The sequence below is a fragment of the Aythya marila genome (genome assembly GCF_965140915.1).
Source record: "Aythya marila genome assembly, chromosome: 2".
Taxonomy (NCBI): Eukaryota; Metazoa; Chordata; class Aves; order Anseriformes; family Anatidae; genus Aythya; species Aythya marila.
The window spans coordinates 5,640,528-5,667,910 of NC_139043.1; the positions used below are offsets into that span (position 1 = coordinate 5,640,528).

General features: G+C 47.9%; 1 protein-coding gene and 1 long non-coding RNA gene across 4 annotated transcripts in view; one reads left to right on the forward strand and one right to left on the reverse strand.

The window, feature by feature from the left end:
• Positions 1-13,938, reverse strand: part of XIRP1 (xin actin binding repeat containing 1) — a 33,188-nt gene extending 19,250 nt beyond the window's left edge. The window contains exons 1-5 of one of the 3 annotated variants that reach the window (XM_082754718.1): positions 13,819-13,938; positions 12,319-12,455; positions 11,023-11,077; positions 9,658-10,065; positions 8,517-8,598 (exon numbers count right to left, since the gene is read on the reverse strand). In XM_082754718.1, the coding sequence (XP_082610844.1) occupies positions 8,517-8,598; positions 9,658-10,065; positions 11,023-11,077; positions 12,319-12,446 (673 nt within the window). In that variant the 5' untranslated portion in view covers positions 12,447-12,455; positions 13,819-13,938. Of the gene's footprint in view, positions 1-2,370; positions 2,504-8,516; positions 8,599-9,657; positions 10,066-11,022; positions 11,078-12,202; positions 12,218-12,318; positions 12,456-13,818 lie in introns of those variants that run through there. The other 2 variants (XM_082754719.1, XM_082754720.1) reach the window with 2 other exon arrangements.
• LOC309875359 lies at positions 2,822-27,134 on the forward strand. Its single transcript, XR_014317023.1, has 5 exons — positions 2,822-2,879; positions 21,021-21,165; positions 22,161-22,297; positions 22,387-22,490; positions 27,029-27,134. It is a non-coding gene; the product is annotated as an uncharacterized lncRNA (long non-coding RNA).
• The last annotated feature ends 249 nt before the right edge of the window (positions 27,135-27,383 follow it).

Below are 27,383 nucleotides of genomic sequence, written 5' to 3' on the forward strand. Positions count from 1 at the left end.
ATGTACTGCACATCCTGCTTACGCTGGTACTGTGCTTGTATCCTCCAGCAACTCTTCATCTGTTATTCACACAGGTTTGTTTTTTTTTTTTTTCATGGAAGTGGTGATAACCACCATTTTGCCATACAGCCTAGCTGCTTCTCTTCCCCTCTTTTTTCCATTTCACCCACTGTGCTGGTACCGGGACAATTTTCAGCCCTAACCCCTCTGCCAAGCTGCATGTCCCCCTGCCTTCTCGTGCTGCTCCCATGGACCAGCATCTGCTCCCCTGAGGACTGCTGTGCAGGAAGGTGATGCGAGATAGCAACTTCCTCCCCCCAAAGCCCTCCTAGGGAAAGCAACACAGAGCAACCCACCGAAATAACCCATGCCTGGGGAGAGGGCTTCTTGGCATGCCGCAAATACCAGGCCTTTTAAGGGAAGCCCTCTCCAGCCACCGCAAAGAAGCGATACCTTGGGAATGTCTGCTGCAAGCATCACCGGCCCCTCTGCGGCTGGGATCGGGGCTGCAGCATCTTTAAGCATTTTTTTGGCCATGCCACGGAGTTTATATGGGGGCATTGCAGGGATGCCGTGCAGCACGAGGAGCTGCTGAGCTCCTGCCTCTGCTTTCTATTCTTATCATGGAGTTTCCAGGCTGCTGTCAGCTCCTCATCACTGACAGCCAAGAAATCTGAATACTGTTTTGGAAGAAAGAGCCAGAGCCAAAAAAAAAAAAAAAAAAAAAAAAAAAAAGTATCCTTTAAAGAGAAACCCCCCAACCCACTTGTAGCTATTGAGTTTCCTCAGTATTTCCATTTGTTTCTGAATGAGGCAAGCTGCCAGTGAGAAGAGGGGGGAGGAGAGAAATGGTTGGCTTTAAAAGAGTAAAATACCAGGCTTTACAGTACTAAAAGCAAAGTTTCCTGCCACTATGTTCTGATCCAAAACCAGGGTTTTTACTGGTGCTGAAGAAGGATTTCCATCCTCCTTGGCAATAGAGTTGGGGAATCCCAGCCTGATTTCCCCTAGAAAAGAGGCTTCTGTATCCTGCAAAATACTGCATCCAATCAAGGAAATTCCTACAAATTTCCACCCATGCTGCATCCCTTAATTGCCAGAAGTGGGATTATCTACCCCTTTGCCTGGACAAGAACACGAATTTTCATATTTTGGCTGTTCTCATTAGGTGACATATATTTGAAGGACCAACTTCATCTCTCTTACCCCAGATCCCTTTCTTCCTAGAAAAAAAAAAAAAAAAAAAAAAAAAAAGAACCTACTTCAGATATTTTCCAGCAAAAACTTGGATGAAAACTGAAGAGCTGGAGGGAAGTGGAGGAAGTTAAAGAATTTCTGTACTCGCAGCAATCAACAGGATGTGTATCCCAGAAGGAAGCACAACCATCACTGAATGCATGAGAACAGCACTACATTTAGCTCAGGGTGTTGAGATCAGGCCCTTCAGACAGTGACTGAGCACCAACCCATGGGCCTGGAGTCCCCTCTCTCTCTCTTTTTGTCTGTGACACAGAACTTTGATAGCTAAATAGCTTCAGAAACCATGAGATACGCAGAGGTAGACACACAAGCTGTGTCCTATAGAGCTGTGCAAGGTTTTGGAGTTACTCTCCATGCATGAGCACAACTACGAGTGGCATGTCCAGCTTAATGCTCTTAACCCAGCAGATTCCCTTCTGAAGCCCTTTATTTGGCTCAGGGTCACAAACACATTCCTCAGACCTCCCTGTAGCCTGGGATAGAAGAGTAAGGGGAAGAAGTTCCCTCCGTACCTAATCCTACTCATCCCAGGGATGTAAGCTGAAGCGAAGCTCATTTCCCTCTGAAGTCCTTGATGACTACTGTGTTGCAACCAGTCTTGAACACGGTTCAACATGGTTGTAACATCAACAATTTATCCCACCCTTGCCCCAAAGTGACTACCTGGCTTGTCTAAATCCTGTACGTGTTTTCTTTCCTGTTGCTGATCACAGGGGCCACAATCCTAGTACCTCACAGCAGTTTTGGGGAAGAGAGTAGACACTGAGAGTAGAGAGCAGTGAGCGAGTAGACACATAAATTTAAGCCTAAAACCTAGGAACTTCAATGTTTTGGGAGGAGGGAAAAGCACGCATGTATAATGCTCTGCTTCCACTTTGAACATGCCCAAGCACGCAAGACAATGATGCAAAGCCAGACCAAATATTAGGTGCTTTGGGGGATTTAGCAAATTCTAGGCCAATAAAATCCACAGCTTTCTATGAGCTGCCACCACTCCTTTCATAGTACAAGGTCCCGAGCGTCCTCGTTTGCCCTATATTTTCACGTCAACCAGAGCTTTGTATTCATGCAACACCTCACCCCTCTTAAATATACCCCAAAATTACTTACAGAGAGGTCTCGATAGTCCCAATAGATCTGTCCCAATGTCCCAGTGGAAAAATCTCTGTGAAACTCACGGCTGGGCAGCACTTAGAGTATCCTAGCGGAGCCCTGCTCCACTCCCCACACCTCGGTCCTGTTCACTGCCTCCCAGTGGCCTCTGGCAGCTGACTTTATCGCCGAGCACTGGGCTATGTTGAGAGGATGAACTACTTGGTCTATTTTTAGGGAAGGGTGAAGCTGCTCGTCCACCCGGCTGAGTCAATCATGAGTTTTAGCAATCCTTCATGGAGGTGGGGAAAGTCTGGGGGCCTGGCTTATTTTCAGAACTTGTTCATTCAAAATATACCCAGCGTAACCCAGTACAGGACAGGGGGATGCTTCCAAGCAGTGGTGCTACAGGGAAGAGGCATTTCCCTGACTCACTGTCATGTCCTCAGGCTGTGATCTGCACCGCCTGGCCCCTTCTGCCTCAGGTCGCAGCCAGCGTCTTAAGAGAAAAGCTGGGAAGGTGAAAGGTATGAGTTACATTTTCTGGTTCTTCATTTCTTCTGCTCAAATATTTTAGGACTGAGAAGGAAAAAAAATATTTTAGGAAAGGGAAAGTGAGGGCAAGTGTGTATGCCAAGAAGGATGATCCATCCTCCCTCCTCCAACCCATTCCTCCATGGATGATGCAGCACTGCCAGGAGGTGCTCTGGGTACCTTTTGGGGAAGAGATGATGATAACAAAGTCCTAAGTCCATGGAGGGCTCTCAACCCCCTCAAAGCTCAACTGAGCAATGAGTGGTCTTATTAGCACACTAATGGTGTGCACAGTGGTAGCCAGAGCTTGAGACCAAAGCCTGGACATGGTGATTTACAGGTGCAGACACAGCTGATGGCACGGGGCTTTAATGATCTACCTTTATTGGGCTGGGTTAGTGATACAGCTGAGGAACCTGCTAATGTTTGAACTGGGCCCAGCTGTTCTCTCTTCAATTTGCTTTTCTGACACTTTTAGGGAGCATGCTTGAATAAATTTTGAGCACCACAACAGAAGAAGGACATAAAAAGAGTGTCCAAAGGAGGGCTATGAAGATTGTGAAGGGTCTGGAGGGCATGACGTATGAGGAGTGGCTGAGGTCCCTTGGTTTGCTCAGCCCCGAGCAGAGCAGGCTGAGGGGAGGCCTCATGGCGGCCTGCAGCTCCCTCACGAGGGGAGCTGAGGGGCATGCACTGAGCTCTGCTCTCTGGGGACAGTGACTGGACCCGAGGGAACGGCATGGAGCTGGGACAGGGGAGGGTCAGGCTGGGGGTTAGGGAAAGGGTCTGCACCGAGAGGTGGTCGGGCACTGGGACAGGCTGCCCAGGGACGTGGTCCTGGCACTGAGCTGCAGAAGTTCAAGTAGTTTTTGGACAGTGCTGTCAGACACAGGGTCTGGTTTTGGGGTGGTTCTGTGTGGAGCCAGGAGTTGGACTTGATGGTCCTTTTGGTCCCTCCCAACTTGGGATATTCAATGTTCCTAAGAATCTGTGATTCTAAAGCATGACATGTTGTTGAAAGGAGATGAGGGTTTGCTATACTAGTACCAGAAGGGTAAGTATGGAAGCCAGCATCACCTGAGCTATCAGAGGTGCTTGGGCTCACAAAACACTGGGTGAAGGCCACAGACACCCACAGCCCCACACACCCAATGCCAGACTCCATGGGACTGCAGTGACGGGGGAGAGAGTTGCACGGGTGTGAGCTGAGCTGGGCCAGGCACTGTAGGGGCAAAAATCATATGTTTTATTTGCCTACACAGAAGCAGGCTTAGCTTTCCTGACCCCCAGTGTAAAAACAGAAACAAGGAGTGGGGTGCTCCTCTAAGCTCTTTCTGCCTCTCTGTGGTGTGCTTGTACAGCACATAGCACAGTGAAGTCCCCATTTCACTGGTCACAGTAAGATCTCAGCAGCAACTCTGCTGAGTTGGTGGAGCATATCCCTGGTCCCAGAGAGTCTCCATGCTCTTTGCTCCAAAAGGCCAAGCAACTTTCCAGTAACAATTTTCCCATATGAGATTTTTTTGGATTCTCTACCTCTGAACGCCTTCACAGGTGTTTTACAGACATGTTTGGAGGGGCTCTTGCCCCTCTCGTTCCCCTATGGAACTGCAAATATCAATCCATGGAGAAGATGTTGTGCACCATCCAGGCTGTGGGTCAACATGTAATGAGGTTTCCCCACCAACATCACATCACATCGTCATGTCATGTCATGGCACAGCACATCACATCCAGCTCCAGATGACCAGCTTTCACTGAGGATCCTGAATGGACCCTGCTCCTCCCTACCATAGTTCAGATACTTAAACATCCTGCAAGACTGCAAGTTAGCAGTTCCCTGCTCTCTGTTAACACTGGTGTCTAGGAAGACCACCATGCCTCTCTCTAAAATAGTGTCCATTTTCTATTTAGCTTCCTTTAATAAATGAGGATCATAGCAAAGAAGTAAATTAGTATGAAATTTAGCCATATAAGGAGGAGAGAATGGGAGGGGAACAAAAAAAAAAATACTAAATACAGCCACTCTTGTCACTGCTGCATGCTGAGAAGGGGATTGTACAGCATGTGAGCAAGGTGGTGCTGAGCAGATGAGGAGGTGCAGACTGATGTGACTGATGCTGAGTGTATCCTGTGATGCAGGGCAGGAAAACAGGAGACATCATTTGGGGATGGCTGGGGCTGTCACACACAGCAGGTAGCATGAACTGGATGGCAGAGGTGTCAGCTAGCACAGCATCAGGCAGGGGGCGGAATGCACGGTGGAGCAGGGCTTAGTTGTTTGTGTGGGTGGAGGGGTGTAAAGGCAGGAGGAAAGGGCAGATTGGGGCAGAGCAAGGCCAGGTATAAGCACTGACAGCTCACGTGTGATGAGATGGAGCTGGCGCTCCTGTACTCTGCAACCACCCAGGAACATCTGCACCTTTCCATCACAGCTCCAAAACATGCCTGTGATCCCAGCACCCCCAGCCAGCTGCCATAGGGGCTGGGAGAAGGGAGCAGGGAAGGACAGCACTGACTTCTGCCCCTTCCTCCTGGGAACTGGGGGTCCAGACATATCTCACACTTGAACACCCCAAGCTTCCTCCCTGGCTGAATTGGAGAGGCACAAAGCTCTTAAAGCTGGACAGATTGGCCACTTGTGGGAGCCCTGTCATTCAATTCCCTTTTGTCATGCTCATAGAAAGCAGCTGGTGAAAGGGAAATGAGCTTTTAAGGATTATTTTGGCTGCAGGAGGCTGTACCACTGCACGTGCCAGAGTTGTCTTTAACCCGTAACACACACAGAGTTTTTTATCTTAAATCAGCATTTGCCCCCCCATGGTTTCAGGTTTTCTGGTTCTAGCAGTGACCTCCCAAGCCTGCCTGCTGCCTGGTTTGCTGCGAACAGAGGGTGCTGGCTGCAGACCCCAGTGGAGGGACCAAGGGTGAGAGCCCACCAAGGACACGGTGTCTGGCAGCCACCGTGCAGCAGTGTCCCTTCAGAGACCAGATTTGGGACCAAAGGGGGATGGATGTTTGTCACTAGATGGCAGCGCACTCTCTTGCAGGAGAAGGTGTTGGTGCTGTGGTGGACAGGGGACGCTGCTGTCTGGTAAGCAAGCTTTGCAGCCAAAACCAGCTTGTAGGATGGGGCAGCCCACCGCCTCTGTGCTCCCCTTTGCCTCCCCTCCTTGCTGGTCTTTGAAAATTCCCCGTAGGTACAGACTGCAGAACAGAAAGGGGAATGGAATTAAAGGCACTTTTGGAAGCAGTCTCGATGCTCTGTAATTTGAAGTCACGTCAGACTCCTGTTTCATCTTTGTATGGCACCGAGATAACATCCTCCTTGCGTGCCCTTCAGCTGAAAGCCCTGAATAATGGAGCTATATCAATGCATACATGCACGAGCATAAGTATGTGTGTGAGCTGGGGGAGCGGCATGCCCACACACAAGCCCCTCTCTTCTCTTTCTTGGCTGCGATTTTCCTCTCTCTGGTTGCCAATATTCATCTGCAAGTTGTAAATTTTTAAAGCCGGACCACTCGAGAGACTATACCTGCAGCAAATTAGCTGGTGCCTTCTCCTTTTTAATATTAAAGGACTCAAGCTTTCAACTATTTCCCTTTGGGAAAACGGCTCCTTGATTTACAGTCTTCCATCTTAGAAAGTATTTTGTTAGATCATGTAAGCCTTTCACAGCTCAATTTAATCTCATTACTGCTAACTATAGCCTTTTGGACCCCGTTAATCAGTGAGTTGGTGATGTCCTCCGTGACAGCTTCCTCCAGATCTTTTGATGCCATGAGTGTGGCTGGGGACGAAGCCCAGCTGGTTTATGTGCCTGGGAATGGGCTTTCCTAATGGATGTAGCCAGCTTTGCCCTTTGCAAAATGCTCAGGACTCCCTTAGTATCTCAGAGGTAACAAAGCACGGTCTCAAAGGACTTACTGGTATTTTGGTTTTATGTGTAATTATTCAGCTCTGAACTGTTTCATGGACAGGAGCTTGCTGATAAGCCAAATGCCAGTCAGCAGAGCTTTCCTGAGCACTGCCACGCTGGTGTCCACCATTTTGTGGTGGTCCAAACCTGTGCTCTGTATATCCTTAGAGCATTGTGTGGATTCAAGCCTTTAAACACACTGCATTCCCCATCCCAGGTCACTGCATTGGCCAGGTGTCCACTCCTTAACCCTAAATAAAAGAGCTGTGGGGCAGTCCCTGGGTGATGGTGAGTAGCCTCCTGAAGAAAACCTGCTGGGGCATGTGGAGCACTGATGTGTCCTTCTGTGGAAACAACCAAGCACAGCACATGTATAGTCATGGACAAGTCTTGTCCCAGAAGAGGTATGGGACAGCTGGTTCCTGGGCTTCTTTAGGAATTGTTACATCTCCTGTCTCTGAGCTAGAGTCCCATCTCTGAGCCAATCCAGTGCCTGCATCAGAGGTAGCTATCATATTCCCAGCTCTCTTCCTGGCTGCAATTACCTCTCCAGAAGGATCCCACCCCAAACAAGCCCTAGCCCTATCACAGAAGCAGAGCCCAAGAAGACACAAAGTCTTTGCTATTGAAAGGCTCTGAGCCAAGGGCTGGAGGGTGGTGTAAGGCTCTAAGATAGACCATGAGTCACCATCCACCAACCAGAAGAAAAGATGTTCCTCATGCTGTAAAAGGCACACTGCAGCTAATAAATGCTGTGATCGCATTTAGCAGGATAGCATGGTGACTTCACACGCTTTGATATTAAAAAAAATATCCCAGCGATGCTGTGGAAACTTCAGCTCCTTCTTTTGTCTGTGCGCTCATGTAAGAGACTTGTTTTCCCATGCAGTTGGGTAATTAAATACAGTGTCTCAAATCCTGGAAGCACATCATCTTTCGTTTTTTTTTTTTTTTTTTTTTTTTTTTTTTTTTCTCTCACGTGGAAGAGAAGAAAGAAAAGGAAAAGAAAGAGAACAAACCCTAGGCAGCTGGGATATGGGGTCCACAGATTCCTGCTCCAGAGCAGACAGGATGGTTCCCTTTTCTCAAATCCAGTCATTATGGGATTGCAAGAGAGATCCTCTTTTGAGAACAAACCTCCGAAACCTTCCTGATGGCATACTTTTGGTAAAATTCAACCCTTTCCCAGACAAAGCTTCAGCTTGGATCTCTCCCCGTTCACAGATGCCTTCTGCCTTGAAATATCCCTGACCTGCTGTAGTCCTGATGATATCATAGCATTAGGGATCACTTACATAGCCTGTCCTCAGCCAAAGATGACTCTGTCTGATACATCACTGCTGCCAAGTCCAAAAAGGAGCCCAGCCAAGACTCCTTAGGTACAAAGGAACCTCTCCCTCTTCCTTTCCTCAAGGCTGAGGTGCAGGCAGATATGACTCACCCCAATCTAAACACGGACGTAATTCTGCCCTGATGTTTAGTCCCAGCTATTTTTAAATGCTGGGATAAGAGCACAGGGAGTCAGGATGGCTCCGTGGACTCATCGCTGGCCCAGATCCCAGCTGCATCGGGGTGTGCCAGCTCTGTGCAATGGGCCCCTTCGGGGCTGGAAGGGGTACAGGACCAAGTTGCCCCTTCCCGGCTGCAACTACAGAGCTGGCAGTAGAGTAGCAATGATGACTGGTAAGCAAAAATAAATCCAACTCACAGCTTCTGCCCGTGGCTGAGTCACTGGCTGCATCCGGCACTGAGGAGATGATCACCTGTCTGTCACGGGAGATCTTCCCTTCCTGTGGGTGGGTGACAAACAGGTAAATTCCCTTAAACAGAGGAGAGGAGCTGCACAAGGCCCCAGCGTGGGGAAAGCAACTCCATCAAAGGCTTTCCAGATGCTGGGGTGGTCACAATATTGCATCCTTGTATTGTGTGGGGTTGGACTTTGCTGTAGACCTCATCCAGCCTTGGCCTTGGTTTGTTGTCCCCAGGAACAGTCCTTCTCAGTTCTTTGGGCAAGGCCTCCCTCAGTTTCCAGAGCCAAGTAATTTTTTCTTTTACCTATCGTGATTTTTGAAGCCACCGTTGCTGCTCTTCGGGTCAGGTTTATCCATCTATTTCCCTTACCTGCCCTTACAATGACTTCAGTATCTCAAACACAATAAGGGCTGGTGTTGCCCTTGGCTGTATCCCCAGTGAAAGTATCAATCCTTTCTGTGGAGCAGTAATTATTGGGGTGATATCATATGGTGGTGAGATAGATCTGACTGTTTCAAACAGGATCTGATCCAGAATTAGTATTTCAGATAATAACGATTTCATGGGGCTCCCCTGCTTTCTTAGTAAAGGTCTCTCTCCCATCTAAGCTGTCCATTTTTAACTCTTCCCCTTCAGGGAAGGGATCATGGCAATAAATATTTTGCTGAATGTGTGACTGGTGTCCCTGATAGCACGAAATCACCCAAAGCTGGCATTGCAGAACCTGTCTCAAGGTAGATCCAGCATGTGTTGGGGATCTCTTGGAGAGTCTGCCAGACCTTAATAATAGAGAAAGTGGCCTCCATACCATAGGGAGGTGATGTGCTAAGGGATTTTCTGTGGTGGATTTGTTGCTCACCCCCACCACATCTTAGAGCAAGCTCTATACTGGTGGTAGCTCTGATAGCACAACATGGTTCCCCTGTAAACCTGGTCCCCCATCCCTAGGCATGGTTGCCCTTCCACAGGGCAGCCCCCATGCCCAGTGGATGAGGAACAACCACCATGAAGCCCAACCACTCCTAAGCATGACTCTGGACACCCAAAGAAAATAAATTTCAGAGGAGCTCTCAAAGAAGAGCAGAGCACCTACTAACCTTTGAGGCAGACTTCTTCCATGCGATGGTGGTGGGGCTCCATTGCATCCTCTGCATGCTCTGAAGAGAGGAAGGGAAGGATGGCTCTCTGTGGGATTTGGTCTCCCTGCTCAGGGGTTGGATTGTTGTCAGGATCCTGGTATCAGCTTCTCTCTTCCTCAAAATCCCATTGTGAGGTGGTGTCTTGAGTGGAGCAAAAGGTAAAGTGTTACTCTGTGGATTGGCTTTACGGGTGTCAAAGGTGGTCGGGAGTCCTTGGAGGTTCCGTGTTGTGGCACTGATCTTATGGATGGGAAGATCCTCCGTGGACTTGCTCCAGGACACATCACCACGATGGCTTTGAGATAAACCATACTTTTTCCCCATTGGATTGCCATTAGTCTGTGATAGATATCTTCTTTCCATGAGCTAAAAAACCCAAACATACAACAAAACAGGCTCATACATAACTTCAATATCAGATCAACTGAAATATGAATTTCCTACTCTTTCAATCCAAGCATCATACCTATTGACCTTTAAACTTTTTGAGGTGAAATAATCCCTTGCTTTCTTCTCTATATTCCCTGAAGTGAATGTCAGGGACATGACCTAAACACACTCTAGCTCTTTCTGAAGTGTGGGAGAAGTTTCTGCCTTGGCTATTTCCAGTGTGTCCTCCTAATTTGTCCATGGTAATGCAAGAAAGCCTTGGGGTAGCAAAAATATGATCACTGGTTCCTCATCCAGGAAGTCTCCCTCTGTATTGTCTCATAGGAAACCTCGAGTTTCATTTTAAGAAAGACCCTGTCCTGGAAATACTTTTTTGTTTTATTTTTTAATTTTTATTATTTTTTATAGTCAAAAGAGCCAAGAAAGTGATTTCTTCACACTAGGGTAGAGAGCTTTCTTTAGTAAATGCTTTGAGTGAGTCATTTGAGACACACAGATTAACCCACTAAGCATCCATCTTCTGGTTCAGGAGGGCAGAGATATCCCAGTGTCATATCTGTCAGCCCAATGTGGATGGCTGGTTGACTTAATTGCTTTGTGCACCTTTGTTTCAAGATCTTTCTCTCATTTTCTAACCAGTTTTAAATCTTCTGCCAGGTCCTATACCTCTTGATGGTTTTGCATTAGTCTCTCCCACTACAATTTATTCACTCCAGAGGAATCTGAATGTTATATGGGAAGATTTCATCCCATCCTGGAGCATCTTATATGTTTCAGTCCATCTGTACATACTAAAAGGGAATCATATCTGACCTGCTGTCCTCAGAACAGCACAAGATATTGGGAAAATCTTTGTCTCTAATTGCTAAGAACCAGACCATTTTGTTGTCAGGGCATGCTCTGTCCCACCTTGTCTGAGTCTTTGGCTCTCACCTTGGGATATTCTTTCTTCGGCATTCTGCTTTCACAGTCCAGGATGCTCTGGTACCTGTAGGGAAGGCCAGAGAAAGCACCTGAATCCCTTTTTAGCCTGGTTGCGTTTTTCCATTTTGTAGACAGGCTTCCCCTACCCTCAGGAAAATATCAAACCAACACTACAAAGGTAATTTTAAAGGGTGAGAGATGTGAAAACTCCTGTAAAGAAGTCAGGCTGTAGGACCAACAGGTTAGTTCAGTGCAGTGCCACTAGATCTAGTGTAAGCCCTCTCATCCTATGATCTATGCAGATGTGTCCCGAGCACCTGGTCTCCCCTCTGGAGAGGGATCTGCAGGGGTGTGACACAGATTAAAAGTGGTGTGTTATTGTACTTTGCTAATAATAAATGGCTTGTTAAAGTCAAGCTTTCCCAAATATCAAATTCTTTTTTATTTATTTAATTTTAACCTAACTTAAAAGGGTTTATCAAGCCATTAGCTGCCCTAACATAACACTGGTGGTGAATGAGACCTCTGCAGAAGAAACCACCTTCCTTCTCGTTGTTTCAGCTTTCTCCAAGACCCTGCTAGATAGATGACTTTTTACACTGAAGATTGACCAGCTTTGGGATAATCAGAACTAAACTGTCTCAAGGGGAAGTTCAAGAGACCATCTTGACAGCAGCTCTGTCACTCACGTTGAGGGAGATGCGCTGAGCGTACCATTGCTAATCTTATTTGTCTCACCCTTGGCAGAGTTGTGATCTGATCTCAGTTATGGGTTGTAACCAAGAGAGAAATTATTCCTCAGAGGGCTGGGGTTGAAACATGACTCTACTTGGAGCATGTTCATTAGAAACAGTCAAAAGAAAACACAACGGGATGAGATGCCCATACACCTCTTGTCTCCTAACCAGCTCATCCCTCCAGCCTTTGCTGGTTTCTCTCATGGCACCTTAGAGACTATGCAGATTAAAAGCCTTAATTATCCACCTGGGAATGTTCCAGTCACTGGGTTATAGGGCAAATTACTCCATGCCTTTGTCTTTGGGCAAGTTTGTTGTGTGGATCTGGGGTTTAGATCAGGACTTGGCTTCCAAAACTAAATAATGCATCAATAATGAAGAACAGATAAGAGCAGTTGGGGCAGAAAACTACTTGCCTCTAGCTTGAGATGTGAAAAGCTGGGATGCTGTACCTGGGAAAAACTTTATCTGAGTGACATCTATTTGTTATGGATATGGAGGAAGGAGAGTCCATCCTGGAGAGCTTCAGAGGTCTATGGTCATCTGCAGCTGTAGAATAGCCACCCACCTGGCAACCAGTTCGGAGACAGACACAGATTTTTTCAGAGGAACTGCTTCGTGCTCTGGGATGCTTCTTGGAGAATGGCACAGAAAAGGAAGGGACTGAGCTGGCCGCAGCTTCTCAGCTTTTTCCATGTCCTCTGTCTGCAGGTGTTGGAACAAGAGGGTAAAGGTTATGGTGCTGGATGTGAGATCCACGGAAAGCCAACCCCTAGTGCATCCCTCTCCACTCGTGGGGTCAGGAAAGCAGTAAAAGGCCATGGAACAAACTCTTTCTTCCCTGATACATCAGAAAAGCTCAGCACATAAATTCACTTTTGAAAAAATAAAATAGGGTTAAGAAGATGCATTTTAAGTCAAATTACTCCTAATGCAGGGAATGGGTCTTTTCCACCTCTGCCCATCAATTTTCTTATTCTCCTTAGTCACCCAGTCCAGCTTTGTGACAGAGAAGGGGAAAGAACCAGAAAAAGGTTCAGCTTTAAATCATTTAAAGTAATTTGATGGAAATTATGTGTATGCATCATAAATGGATATATATATATATATATTTAATGTCTCCAGTGTTGTGTAGACATGAATCAGCTCTGAATTAAGCAGTAACTGGAGGATTAAGCACCTCTTGCCCTCTTCTGCCAAAAATGTTCTTGTATTCCAGGCTTCAGAAAGGCACAGCAGAAGTCTCAGGCAGTGGATTTGTGATGACTGATCTGACACTTGGAAGTACATTAGGTCATCTGGGGCTCATTTTCTGAATTTAGATAGTGCTCAAGGGACCTACAAGTTATATGTAATTGCTCTTTAATTACTGACACAGACATCCAAACCATGGGATTATTAGATACTTGCACTGAGATTTTGAAAATACTTGTTTTAAAAGCTGTGTTGCTTGCATAACATGTTTCATAAATGATTTCTATTGCACTTGCAGATCTGGTCAATTTTTTTCTGGGGGCTTGGGGTGATACTCAGCAGCTTATGAATCACTGCCTTCCCCCTTTAACATATCTGAAATCAAGACCAGAGAGAGGGAGGTATATTTCTCACTATTTGCTTTAGAAATTACTCTTTTGTAAAAAAATTATTTTTTTTTTGTCCCTCCTTTTATTTATTTATTTTTTTTTCCCCAGGTCATTTCACACAATGTTAGAGAAGAGACAGCTTTATTAGATCACAGACACCCACCTCCCACAGTCCAGGGATCATTCCCCATTCTTGCGGTTGTGTCTAATGTTAAACAACTCCACGTGAAGAGCCCTTGGGGGATTTACTTCGTGGTAGAATAAACCCATTAGAAGGGAAGCCTTCCCTGATTTTTCATTTATGCCCCCCTTTTCTTCAATACAGGAGGCACAGTACATGGAAATACTCTTCTCAGCCCACCCTGAACTGTTCCCACAACCAGCACAGCACCCCCCAGTCACCAAGGGCTTACTGATATTAATTCATTCCATCTCCTCTGATCTGGGAGGGTTTTTTTTTTTTTTTTTGGTGTAAAATCACTTACATGCTAGAGTGCTTTCCTCCACCTGAGATCTGCCATTTGATAGTCTCCTTGGGGCTCTTCAGTACCACGCTTCTGACTCCTTTTTCATCCCCTCCTTTACAAGACAGGAGGCAAAGTCCCTTGGCAAAGCTGCAATTAAATATTAAAAGCTGATGTGTGATTGGAGCTGGTGTGAATTGGAGAGCTGGCACTGAAGAGCGGAGGAGTTGAAGCCTCCTCCTTGCTCCTGCCAGCCTGTTGCCAAATATTAAGGTCTCATCCTTCCCTGTAAAACCACCGAGTAAATTCAGAGCCCAGCTTGGGCATGAATAGCCGTCTAGACCCACAGCTAGGCTCTGATTTGGGTGTAAATCTGCTGGAATCCTTGTCTGAGGTGGAGCAGAAATGAACTCCTCACCATGGGGATTTTAAAGTGGATGTTTCTTGCAAAGGTCATAAATTCATCCTCCAAACCAGGAAGGTTTTTCAGTGCATCTTATGGTCCCAAATGCCTGCGACTTTGCTGAGGAGGCTTTGCCTGAACCATAAGAAAGGAAATCTCCCCAGACTGTTAACAGCTCTAGGGCATGCACTGCTCCTCCTGGCAAAAATGAGGTGGTCAGGACTTCAGGGAGAGAGGGTCCGGGTGCAATGAATCGAAATTGTTCACTATTAGGGGCAAGAAAAGGCAGGACTGGTTGTGGGGATCCAATTTATGCATCATCTAAGTCTGATCAAAATCGGAGTTTAGCAAAGGTAACCCTTCAAAAAGCATCGTGCCCACTAACAGGACTGCACCTGACAATTCATGGTTTTCCATGAAGCTCTTTCGGGGGATTTATCCTGCACATGCTGGAAGGTTGACCAAGCAACAAAGGCAGTGCGTGAATAAGAGCAGATAATAGTGTGTTGGTTTATAATGAACCAGAAGGGCTGCATTTAACATCAAAAGCTGGAAAATCATTTACCCAGAAAAGCCTAAGCTAAGCAAGAAACCTTTGATACTAGGGGTGAGTTTGGGCAACACAGGCAACACACAGAGCTGGATATACGGACCGACCACCACTGTCATCACTTTATGAATAATAACCTGCACTTTTCTGTGCGTTCTCATCCAAATCTTACTGGAACAAGTAGAAAACTCTTTACCAAGCTTTTATTCCAGCACTTAAACCCAGCTGAGAAACATTAACACTTTTATTCTCTACCATGCAGGTATGGCGAGTCTGATTTCATGCATTAGGTGCTTATGATCTCAGGTGCGTTTGTTGCAGCAGCACCTAAGGGCCAGCCTAGAGCACACCCTCAGCTCTGTACAGATTCAGGTGTGTACCAGGCTTGAACCCTTTGCCCTCCTCCTGCACTCTCAGGGTCTTCCTGACCTGGTAATTTTCCACTGAACAAGATTCAGCTCTTGGAGGAGTGTGCAGGATGCCCTGCACCCTGATGGGAAAATATCAGTGACTTTATCAGCTGCTGGGCTTCCAAGGGACAAATCTGACGGATGTTGGATGGGTTTTTAGTTGAATGGGCAAAGCAAGACTTTGAAGCTGAGATGCTTCCTTGTTAGGTATTTAATTTAGGGAGGAAGGACTGGGCTGACAGCATGAAACAATGAACATTGCTGTCCATCCAGTAGTGAGTAATGGAGGCTGCTAAAAGACCCGTGAATTATTTCAGGGACTACCACTATCCAGTTCCTCTCTCCATAAAAAGGCCGCATGAAATAATTCTCTGCGTAGCTCCCAGGCACACTCGCTAGATAAAGCGTGTTTTGAAACTGTTTTTGCCAGGATTACAGTGCCTTAGGCTGGTTCTTCAGCTACAGCCCCTGCTGGGGGCCTGGCTCAGCGCGGTGATTTTAGCCTTTGGTGTTCACTGTGTGCTGGGTTTGCTCTCTTGGCAGGCATCTGTGGGAAGATGGGAACAAACTGTTCACACCGAGTAGTTTCTGAGAGAAGTGGGTCCCATGTCCTCTGAAAGCAGGATGGGTGGGCTCGGAGGAAAACAAGTCGTGATTCTTGTCTCCCTTTTGGAAGTGCAGTAGCCAGTGCTGAAAGAGGAGGGAGAGAAACTCTGCCTGGTCAGAGAAACCCTGCTGAAAAAGCCCTGGAATTGGGTTGACTTGCTTTCAGGTGCCAAATCACAGCAGTGGGGTGACTGCTTAGAGGATGGAGGGCACCAGTTCAATTGGGTACCAGCTCCCCAAACACCTTTTCCTTCTGCAACCAAGGAAGGAAAATAAAAAGGAGGCTCATTACTGTTGAAAACTCTTGGGCTTTGCTTCTTCCTTCATGCAAGCAGTTGGAAGAGGTCCTTGCAGAGACTGGGAGCTTTGGCAGGGCACGATTTTTGAGCTTCAGCAGTTTATAGACAACCTCCAGAGTTTCAACCCAAACCATTCTGTGATTCTGTGGTCACCCAGGTGAAGGAGATGGGGAAGGGAGGTGCTGCAAGACCCGTTCTTGGCGTGTTCCCCTGTGCTTTTGGCTTTGCTTGCCAGGGTCAGGCGCTCTGTGGGAACACTGAGGGTGCTTGATGTGGCTGGATGGGGCAGAGCAGGGCATGCAGGATGGAAATGTGGTCGGTGTAGCATCCCCTGCCAAGGCACTGATCTCTCCAGCACGGGCATGGCAGGGTAGGCAGCAGGCGGGCAGCCATGAGAGGCAGGCAGAGGGAGCACAGGCAGAGGGAGACGGAGACAGATAGCAGGGAACTTTGATCAGGGACCTATTAATGGTTAACACAGACAATTATTTCTAGCTGTGTCAAATGGACTGACCTAAGCCCACAGGAGATTTGTGCTGACCAGACAGGGAACTCAGTTTATATAACCACTTTTTTTTTTTTTAGTTGTATAATGTTGTTTTGATAGCTCTATTCCCACAATAAAATGTCTGTGCTCTTCTTCTTTCGTTCCCCCCATGTGCCCAGCCTGTTCTGGCTGCTCTGGGTGGCATTGCTGCATGCGCATTTGTGCCCTGTGTGTCAGACACCCATGTGTGGGGATGGCGCAGGGTGCGAGCGAGCACGAGAAGGAATAAATCAGTGTGGGTTAGGGATAGCAATCTGCTAGTAGTTATAAACAGACTGATGCATAAAAGGTTTTCTGGAAAAGGCTGGTTGCAATGTGCATCTTCTCCAGATTTGATCCCCTGTCAGGGAACTCACAACTGGCTACAAGCAACAGAGGAAAGAGACAAATTTTGCACTCTTCCCAGCTTGTTCTTCCCATTTTTGGGGGGCCAAGGACAGCTGTGTGCCCCGTGTGGCAGCAGGGCTGTGTGTGTGGCTGCACAGCAAGGGGTTTAATCCTGTAGCTGAAGGCATCATGTACAGAGCCGATGCTGGCAGAGCTGATTTCTTCCCTTTCATCTGCTGGGCAGGGCTCTGCACCAGCAGTTTGTTGAGGATGGGTGCACCGGAGGAGGAAAAATCCCTTGCGAAGTCTCTCACATTGCCTTCCCTCTACTCTCCGTCTGTTTCTTATGGAGAAGTATCTGGATCATCGCAGTCATTTCCATAATTATTGGTTTCATGTTAAGTAACCCAAAAATTATCTATCAAATGCACATGTGGAACTAATGGGGCTTATTTGAAAAGACCTGTCTTTGCATTTGCAGCTGGCACATCGCTCGGTCCATTTTAATGAGCTTCCACGGCACTGACATGTGCTGGGCTGGGAGCTCACATGCGCTCCTGCACCTCCTGGGAGCAGAGGGCACAGGAAAATGGGTGCAAAAGGAGCTGGGTGAGGCTGTACGGTCCCTTTGAACGCTCCCTGCTAAATATTTTTCCCATTTAATTCATTTTGGGAATCAGGGTGGAAAGCCTGGGAGACTGGCTTTCCTCGGGAGACCTCTGTTAATGGCTGGATTTTGTGTGGGTTGGAAATATCGTGGAAGGAAATTTAGTAATTTCCACTTCAAACAGTAGGACGGCCTCCGGCTTTCTTAAGGAAAGAAGAAAAAAAGCCAAAATGGAAGTTTTTTTAAACTCCACAGTCTCAGGTTCAGGTGGAGGTTGGGTTGCAGAGAAATGACATTGGCAAAGTGGTAGGGCTCAGGGAGGGAGAACATCTGAGGGCATCTCCAGCTCTCGCTTGGCCTCAGACCTTGCCAGGAACCTTCATTCTGAGGTTTTAGGGTCTGATTCTGAGACTAGCACCAGCACAGCCTATAGGACCTGAGGCCTGTGGGTGGAAAGCACCCTGACCTCCTACCACCAGGGTTTATTGGCATGGGCAATGCTGTTTAGACACCAGGCAGCAGAATGACGACTCAGGTCCATGAGACTTTGAAGATTCAAAGAAACATTTTCATCATGTGGGGCATCTAAAACAAGCTTTTAAGTCATCTAAAACAAGCTTTTAAGACCTCCTAGCAGCTGTCCCTTCCCAGAAATGGCCTTTGCTTCCACAAACTGGTGTTTTCTGCTCACATATCCTTACCTGCCCCCAGGCTCCATCTCATACTGGACATCCTTTTGTATCTGTGCAGCACGAACCTTGCAAATGAGCTGAACACTCACAGAGCAAGCCAGGGGATCGCAGTGGCTCCGTGTTTCCTGCATTTGCATTGCACTCAGGCACAACCCAGCTCCCCGGGGAGCAGAGAGATCCTCTAGCAATGCTCTGCTGACAGCTTCCCCAGGAAGCTCTTATTCCATACCAGCACGAAACATCCCGCAGTCATCTCCTCCATGGCCAGTCCCTGCACCTCCGTGAGCTCGTTGCAGTGCCCACAGCCTTCTGCAGTGCATCTTTAGGATGTGACTCATCCCCCCCCCAAATCCCCAAATGCTGCTGCTTGAGAGCTGCTTTGCCCCATCACCCAGCTGGATTTGGTGCCCACACATGTGCCTCTCCTGGCACCAGCGATGCACCCGGCTGTGCCGTAGTGGGGAAGGGGATGTGGGCTTTTCCCCAGGAGCATCCTAGAGTGGGAGGAAGGACAGAAAGGGGAGGACTAGAAATTAATAAAATAAAGATGCCTTTATATTCTGAATGCAAATTAAACCCAAGCAACTAAATGCTAAGTGGCTGTCCTCACCCGGGGTGCTCCGCTTGTCCCACAGACTGCTTTTTCTCAAGCAAAGACTTGAACTTTTCATGCACAAGCCATCTTATTCTCACCATATGGGACTGCAGCATCCCTTTGGACTGGTTGTGTTCATTCATGGGCTCTCCCCTACAAAAGGGAATGATTTGAGCCTGGGATGGTTTCACAGGGGTGTTTGTAGGTAGATATTTCTTTCACCCTCTCCAGCAAAATGCAAAACCCACGGATTGCTCAGGCTTCAGCTCCTCTCTGAGCAGTGTATCATCCCCCCTCCCCGGGAAGCTCTGAAAATTAAAACCAGCAAAAGTACATTTCTTGTGAGGAGGAAACACTTCTTGGCTGCCTCTGAGATGCCGTGGGGCTCTGTGAGCGTCTGTCTGCAAACTGCGATGTGCGTATCCTGTGCTGCCGCGCTCTGTGGGTGTACATCAGGGCTGGGTGCAGCTGTAATAGGCACCAAAGCTGATGTTTTTTCCCCCTTTTCTCCCCGGGGTCAGGAGGAAGCAGCCCTGCTCCATCTTCAGCCTCCTCCCAGCTGGCTCGGGTGCTTGGCAGCTGTCATCTCCATCCCTCCGTCCCCAGGCTGAGTTCCCTCCTGGTGCACAGTCAGGAGCCAGCAGAAGGTTTTGGGATGGGGAATTGGGACTGTGGCAGAGCTGAACTGGTCTCATATACATCAAGGTTTACCCTCGCTAGCCCTAAAATCAGCTGATTTCCACCAGGAATTCAGGGTCAGAATGATTGGTAGGCTGAAAGGTGCAGCTATCTGCTGTTGTGCAGCAGGCTGCAATGGCTTAAGGGCTGGGTACCTGTTTTATGACACCCCACTGCCTGCAAACCCTCGATGAGGAGTCACGCTCCTGAGCCCTGTGTATGTCTGCACGTCGCCAGCTTGGCACAGCTGCAAATAAATAGTTCTGGCTTCCTATCTGCATGATCCTCTGGAAAGATGCAAATAAGGATAGCAAAGTGGGAGCTGAGTGAGATTTATTCAACGTTATTATTATTGTTGTTATTAACAGGGGTGTGCTTCAGCTAGACTTGGAGAGGCAGGAGAGACAGTCCCTGGGGAATGAGAGATCTCATCCAGCGGGGTCTGTTTGTTACCCTCATCACGCTAAGAGCTGGAGAGCTTTTACACATCTCATGGGAGGATCTTCTCCTGTCTGAGCTGCTTTAGGCTGGGAGGAAAGGGGAAGTGGTACAAAATGAGGAATGGACCCTTCTGTGTCAGCTAGGAAGGCTGCTTCAAATGCATGTCCTTGCACTGATGTATTTTATCCCTCTGGAAATTATGGCAGCACCTCAGGGTCCCTCGGACCAGCCCCTGCCCCAGCAGGGCCACCCAGAGCAGGGTGCCCAGGCCCATGGCCAGGCGGCTTTTGGAGCTCTCCAAGGAGGAGACCCCACAGCCTCTGGGCTGCCTGGGGGTCAGGGGAACCTCCTGGGCTCCAGGCTGTGCCCACTGCCTCCTGGTCTGCTGTCCCACCACCTTCTCAGGGAACAGAACAGGATCTCCAGCCATGGCAATCAGCAAATTAAAGGATCCAGAAGCTGCCTGCAGCATCTCAAAGCACGGCATCGCTGTGGCTCCCCAGTGCTCTCCCTGGAAGCTGTCGAGCACACAGAGCCCTGGACACATCAGGGGTGGGTTTGGTGCCCCTCTCTGCTCAGCCAGTTCCTCCTGCTGTCTGTACGGCAAGCTCGGGATTGCTGGAGGAATAAACCCCCAGCTGCAGAGCCACAAACCCCTGCTGTGCTTCCCCCTCCCCTTGTTTGTGACCTCGTTGTGTTTCTGAGCTTCGTTTCTTTGTTTACAGCCCCGTTCTCTTCGTGTCTGCAACCGTAAGGACTCTAACTGCGGTGTTTGTCAGGCAGTCTGCATGTGTTTTCCATAATGTATATTTTTCTTCTTTATGTGTTATTGTGGCCCCTTTCCCCTGAAGGACTGGGCGCTCACCACTCCCCTGACTTCACTCCATTGTGAAATGGCCAAGGGCACCCCAAAACACCTTGGGGACTTTGTCTGCCCAAAGGAGGCGGTCCACTGGGGATGGTGGGTTTGGGAGGCTCTCAGATTATTCTTTCCAAATAGATTTTCTTTTCTTTAAATTTCCAAATAGGTCTGTTCTGATTTGTTGTTGTTGTTTTCTTTCCCCATAGGGGTTGTCCTGACCCACCTCCCCAGAGCTTCCCACGCATGGAGACCAGCATCCACCATGAACATCTCACCCTCAGCTGGGCAAATGAAGGGGACAGAGCCTGAGACACCTCTCCTCCATGGAGGCTCAAGGGTTCTGCTTGCAAGGTGTGTGCCCAGAGCCCTTTTCCATGGGTGGGTACCGGTGATGCCATACTTTTCCCTGCTGGCCTTGTTCAGGGTGTAAAAGCTCTTTTGGAAGATGCCCTAAGCCAGTCTCTCACCCACATCCCATTCTGGAAAGGATCTAACTTGCAGAATTATTCTTTATTTTATTTTATTTGAAAAAAAAATCCATTTAATTTTAACTTTCTGTGCAGCTTCTTTTCCTCAATCCCCTCACTGCCGTCCTCCACCTGACACTTTCCTCCCCGCACCTATCTGCCTGCTGACGCATGGTGGGCTCTGTGCTGGGTATCCTGATCGTGTAGTTCAGATTTCACCAAATTCTGCGATGCCCCTGCACAGCCCTTCCCACCACAGTCACACCAAGAGCTGGGGGCTTCTCCCAGGACCAAGCTGTCCCACCGGGGGAGCTCCCTGGTGTCCCATCTCCTGCCCTTCAGGTAGTGATGGTGTTACCGACTTGTGCAAAATGGTCTGAAGAGGAGTGTGCGCCCACCTGCTTTCAGATAACAAAGCCACTTGGCCTCCTCCGAGGACACAAGAGGGCGCTTCCAGCTTACTTTTGGGGAGCATTTCCTCCTCTGAAGGCATTTCTCTCCTCTTCGCCCCATCAGCTGGAGAAGGTTGGGTGAAGGTCTTTAAAAAAAGGGAACTTGTCTCCAAGATGTGTTTGCAAGGGGCTTAGCTGAAGGCAGCTTTGCCCTTACAGGATTTCGAGAGTCTCCCACAAACTAATGAAATCATATTTATTTATACCAAAACTGGGGGTGTCTCCACTTCAGAGAGTGATGGATTTTCAGAGGGATATCTCAGGGGAGCTTGGCTCTGAGAGATGTCATTTGTCTGGACATTCACTGCGAGAAACACAGACACGTCAAAAGGCATTGCTGGTACCCTGTCTGAATATAACAGAATTGCTGGTTCCAGGGGAAATTTATTTATTTATTTATTTATTTATTTATTTATTTATTTTAAAGCAGGAGGTGGGAGCCTGTTAATGGAGGGGGCAGATTCTGTGCTCACTGCCCCAGTGGGTGCAGCAGCAGAGGGAGTGCAGTGAGCACGTCGATCATCCATTGATCATCTCCCCACGGCCGAGGAGGAGGCAGAACAGGTAAGAAAACAGTCAGAGGCTGTGAAAACACCCTGTTCATGTTAATTTATTAAAGACATTTTCCTCCCTCGTCTTGTTTTCATGAGAAGGTTTTGACTTGCTGTCGGCTCCATGCCATCTGAGCTCTGGAGGTGGAGACCACAGGACCTCTGATCTGCTGTGCACAGAAGCATCACAATGCTGACAGCAAAAGGTAATTTTTATTCACTGCTGTGTCCAAGTGCTCCATACCTGGTGTCAGAACAATGTCCTGGATGTACAGCATCAGTAGTAGCACCTTGGTATTTCCTTCTTGTTTTGGCTAACTCTTGGGATCTAGGTTCACTCCCTGGTGTTGGAGGCTGCCTTCCTTCCTCTTGTGAGGCTGTTTCCAGACAGGCTGTCCCCAGAGAAGCAGAGTTAAGGGACATCCATGCACTGGGAACATGCCCTGTATCTCACTGCAGCTACGAGAGCCACACCTAATTACCTGCTCCTAAATAGAGCCCAATTAGTCAGTGCCCAGCTTTCCTGTGCATCGTAGTCCCATCGCCTGTGTTTCCCCATGAGGTAGGTAGTTTGGAGGCCAGGGATGCTGCCAGCAGGGTCTCTTCATGCAACTTTCAGGAGAAAATCAAAACATTAGGGTATTTTACATCATGACAGTAGGGCTTTAGGTTTTCCTAGGGCTGCACAGTCTCTAGGATATAGAGATAGCTGTTCTTTGTGAGTGCTGGGTAGCACTTGGTGGTTACTGCCTGTTAGTTTTTGAAAAATACTCTTGATTTGAGATGTGTTAAGATGTCGGTCTTGGAGACACTGCTGTATGGAAAAAAAAAGGTCTTTCCTGAAGATCAGATCATTTTCTGTGTTTGAAGCTGTGCTCTGGAACAGGATGCCCCCCAAACACTGGTTACATGTTAAAGTAGTTTTAAAATTGCTTCAGTTTTACAGGAAGAAAATCATCCAATGTGGGAAGAAGAAAGAAAAGGTATTTGGGACCTTTGTAGTGCCTCTGTTTATATCCTAGAACACAAAGCTTGACACAGTGGGGCTCTGATTTCTAGCACATCTATAGCTTCTTGGGTCTGGAGTTGGTGAGGGGGCTCGTGAGCAGTGCTGCCAGGCTTTGAAATGGTGCCTTTGCTTCTCAGCCAGCTACAGGCAACTCAGATCCTTCTTCACCGCTGCCTCATCCCAGCTCAAATCCAAATGTTCATTAGAAGAAGGAAACATGGAACAGTCAGGATGAGGTTGTATTTGTCTCCTCCTCCCCATGCCTCAGCCCCAGCCAAATTTTGGCAACCTCCAGTCCCAGCCTGGTCCTTGGGTCTGGAGCATCTTCTGGTCTTCTTCTTCTTAATCATCTGGCTGGTGGTGGAAGTTAAGAGGAAAAACCAGTGTGCTCTGGGGAGCAGCTCCTGCCCCACTGCCTTGTGCCTCCTCCCTGCACCATTGCCTTGGGGGATTTTGGCTGCGGAGACAGGACCAAGGTAGTAAGAGAGCAAGGAGGACATGAACATCTCTGAACCTTTCTGAAAGAAGGCAGGACATCTAGGTGCAGGAAATGAACACAATGAAGAACTTTATCATTAGACAAACACTCCCTGGGCAACTTTTAAATGGAGCATGTTCTCTGCCCATGAAGTCGTACAGGTGTTAGTATTTAAAGCTCCAAATTTTCATCTATTTCTCTATAAGAAGAGACATGTGGCAATATCTCCTTCCTTATAGATGCGGAATAACTCCACCCTCATGCTCTTTGTTGGAAGGATCTTCCCAGTGCTTTCATCACTTTTCCTCAAAAAAACTGCCTTAATTTTCTTTCTCATGAGCCTCCACCATTTAAAACCTTGAGTCTACTGTCAGGCAGCAAGATGTCAGAGAATTTCACCAGTGGAACCTGCACCTATTCACCTGAATAAGTAGGACTGGTTATCTTTTGGATCTTTTGGGGGTCCACATGCCCCACTTTAGCTACTTCTCAAGCACTTGGCCTTGCAGCATTTTCTTGCTGTTGTTTTCACATATGCAAGTTGCCTTTTCCCACTGGGCTCCAAGCTTGCACGGGAAAATATCCCAGATCAGATACCATAAACCCATGAGCAGCGTTGCTTAATGCAATCCATTTTGCAATGTTTCCACCCGTATCTGTTTATCCCCCTTGCCTGCCTTTTCACAGCAGGGCGGAGGCATTTGCTCGGCAGCTCTTGGCAGTTACGACCTCTGCATTCACAGGGACATGCTGGCCAGGCTCGGCTGAGCCCAGATGTGAGAATGTATTGCAGATATTCTCCACTTTTTCTTGACCAAATAAGGGAACGTTGCCCTTCCTAATGCTGGGGAACGGGGGTAGGATGAATAACTTGGAGGATTAAGAATGAAATCTGGAGCCTTTTCCCTCTCTGCTTGCAGGCTCGTGGGCTGGGAGGGATTGTTACCATCTGAAGGCTGGTGAAATGGGTTGGCTCCTCGTCGCTCAGTTCCCTGAGTTTGTTCCGGCAGTTTGTTGGCAGGTCTGGATGGGTCTGGGGATCCAGCCTGGAGATGGAGTGCTCCAAACCAGGGCTGGAGAATAACGAGGCATCATGCACGCCAAGGCTGCAGTTGCTTGCTGCATCCCTCCTCCATGGCTAAATAGGGCGCTTGAGTCTTCAGGGCTGATGTCCATCTGGCTCTTCACAGTCACTTAAGCAGTGTTTTCAAACAGCAGCTGCCAGGGCACCCTCCTCTGCTGCTTTGTGTGCCAAAAAAGAGAAGACCACCCCCTGTCTGTGAGGGACATGAGTTCAGCATCTACTAACTGTTCCCAGCTGCTGCTCTCGGCCAGGGAAGCCTCATGCATGTGGGGAGAAATTGGGGAAGGTGGTCCTGTAGTCCCACCTCTGCCCTGGGAATTTGTGCAAGAAGATCTGTCCAAGGGGGAGAAGCTGGGAGATGATTGTACCTGCGTCTTGGTAGAGATGCACACAGGTCCTGCTCCTGCTGAATGTGCAGAGCTGTGGGACTGATCGGAGAGGAGCAGAGCTCTTAGGGAATGCATTGGGAACCCTTTGTCTGAAGAGGCCTCCAAGGTGGCCCATGGCAAGCAAGAAGATCAGCTATGAATTGTGTTTTCTCCTGGTGCAAGGCTTAGAGTGAGATTAAGGAGCAGCCCAAGGCACCTAAACTCTCATATTTACCTCTGAGACTGCCACAGGGCTTCTGTGTCCATGCTGCCTGCTGCTGGCAGCCTTGCCATGTCCTGGTTGAAGCTTGGCCACCCTCCTCTGGTTGTGTTTTCTGTCCTGCTTACTCCCCAGCCCTCTCTCCTTTGTCCTGTCAGTTCTCCCCTGCTGGGAGCTGAACCTCTTTCCAGATGCCTGGCTGGTCTCCCAGAAGCAGCACAGCACCATTGTAATGTGTAATTAGGCTGGAATTCTCCTCCAGCCGCCTTCTTTATTTAAATTACACCAATTGTTGAATATCCAAGAGGTTATAAACCCAAACAGAATGGGGTCCTTGCACTTTGCCCCTTCTTGCCCCAAAATGTAGTCTTTTAGCACATTACCTGGCAACACAGGAAAAATATCAACAATAACAGAGCCTAGTGCTGAATGAGGACATGCCTCGGAAAGATGGAGGAATGCAGTCATATCTAGTGAAGGAGATGGGGCAGAAGAAATTTTGGAATTTTGGGTAAGTATGTTTACCAAGGCTACCTGGCACAATAACACCAAAGAGAGCTAAAAAACATGGATTTCCAAGAGCAGTCCTAATCTTCCTCCTCTGGGCAACTCCAAGATAATGCCAGCATATGATCTGGGACACATCTTTCATGGAGAATTATTAAAACCAGACAGTAGCCAGGCATCTAAATAGTACTAAAAGCAGCATAACAGTGCTGACCTTGGTCTTTAGTGGATAAAATCCAAAGAAAGCGTGGAAGTGTTTTTGGAAGCTCAGACAAACCCTGGTGAATGGACGCTGCAGAGATGGCCATCTGTGTGTCTTCAAGGCTGGTTACTGCAGTGAGAAAGCAGCAACTGTTCAGCTGCGTAAGAGGGGTTTGACTTAATGTAACATAGATCTCAGCAAAGAGGCAGAAAAGAAAAGACCACCCTCCCTCTTTGATATGCAGCTTGTGTGACTTTTCTGTGACAGGGCAATCTCTCTCCCAGCTCAAGAGCTCAGGGCTGGGTCTGCAGTGGGGTCTCTGAGTGTAGCTCCAAATGCTCCAGCTGCCGATGTGATCCTGCACAGGCAAAAATAAATTTGTAAAGGTCTTAAGGGTAATAGGTGTTTCTAAGGACTTCCCTGTCTGACTGCAGATTTTAAATGCATAGAAATGCATGGGGGAAAAATACAGGTATGGGTAAAGATGTGTGGGAACGACCGGGTCTCCCTTACTCCCATTTGCTTTGGGTTGGCTCTGTCTTCTGCTTTAAAACAAAAACAAACCCCCCAAAACATTGGACTGGGTTGCATAAACATTACCAGATCAGCTCTCTGACTGTCTGACACTGTTCTATCCCATTATGTGCTTTATCAGTGTTGATCTAGCCTGTATTAGCAGGAAGGCAAGTTATCGTGAAGATAAAGCCAAAGTGCTGAGGGGTAACAGCACTTTTTTCCCAAGTCCCTTTCTGCAGCAGTGACAGCTTTCAGATTGCAGGTCTAACTCTAAGTGTACCAAAAGGATGTAATCCTTTATCTCCTGCTACGAAAGGCATCTGAGATCCCCCTGAATGCCCAAACTGATGTCTTTTCTAGGTGCTCCAGCATCACAGCTCCCTGGGCAGGTCCTCGTGTTCACCAAGAGGGGCTGTTGCACTAATTGGGACTGTTTGAGGACTCGAGGACTGAACGTGTGCTGCTGAGATTTTCCTGAACACATCCCCACCTGGATGGCTGTGGGCTCAGAAGGACACTTGCCCTGTCAGGTCATCCATCTACAGGTGAGTCTAAATGCAACCAGGAATTTCTGCAAGCAGAATATAAAATATTCAGATCCAAACGTTGCCTTAGTCTGCATATTTCTTCCCTAATCTCTGGATTTGTTTTGCTTTCCGTGAGAAGAGTCTCACTGAGATGAATGGGATTGCCTTGCAGTAGTGTTTATTACAGC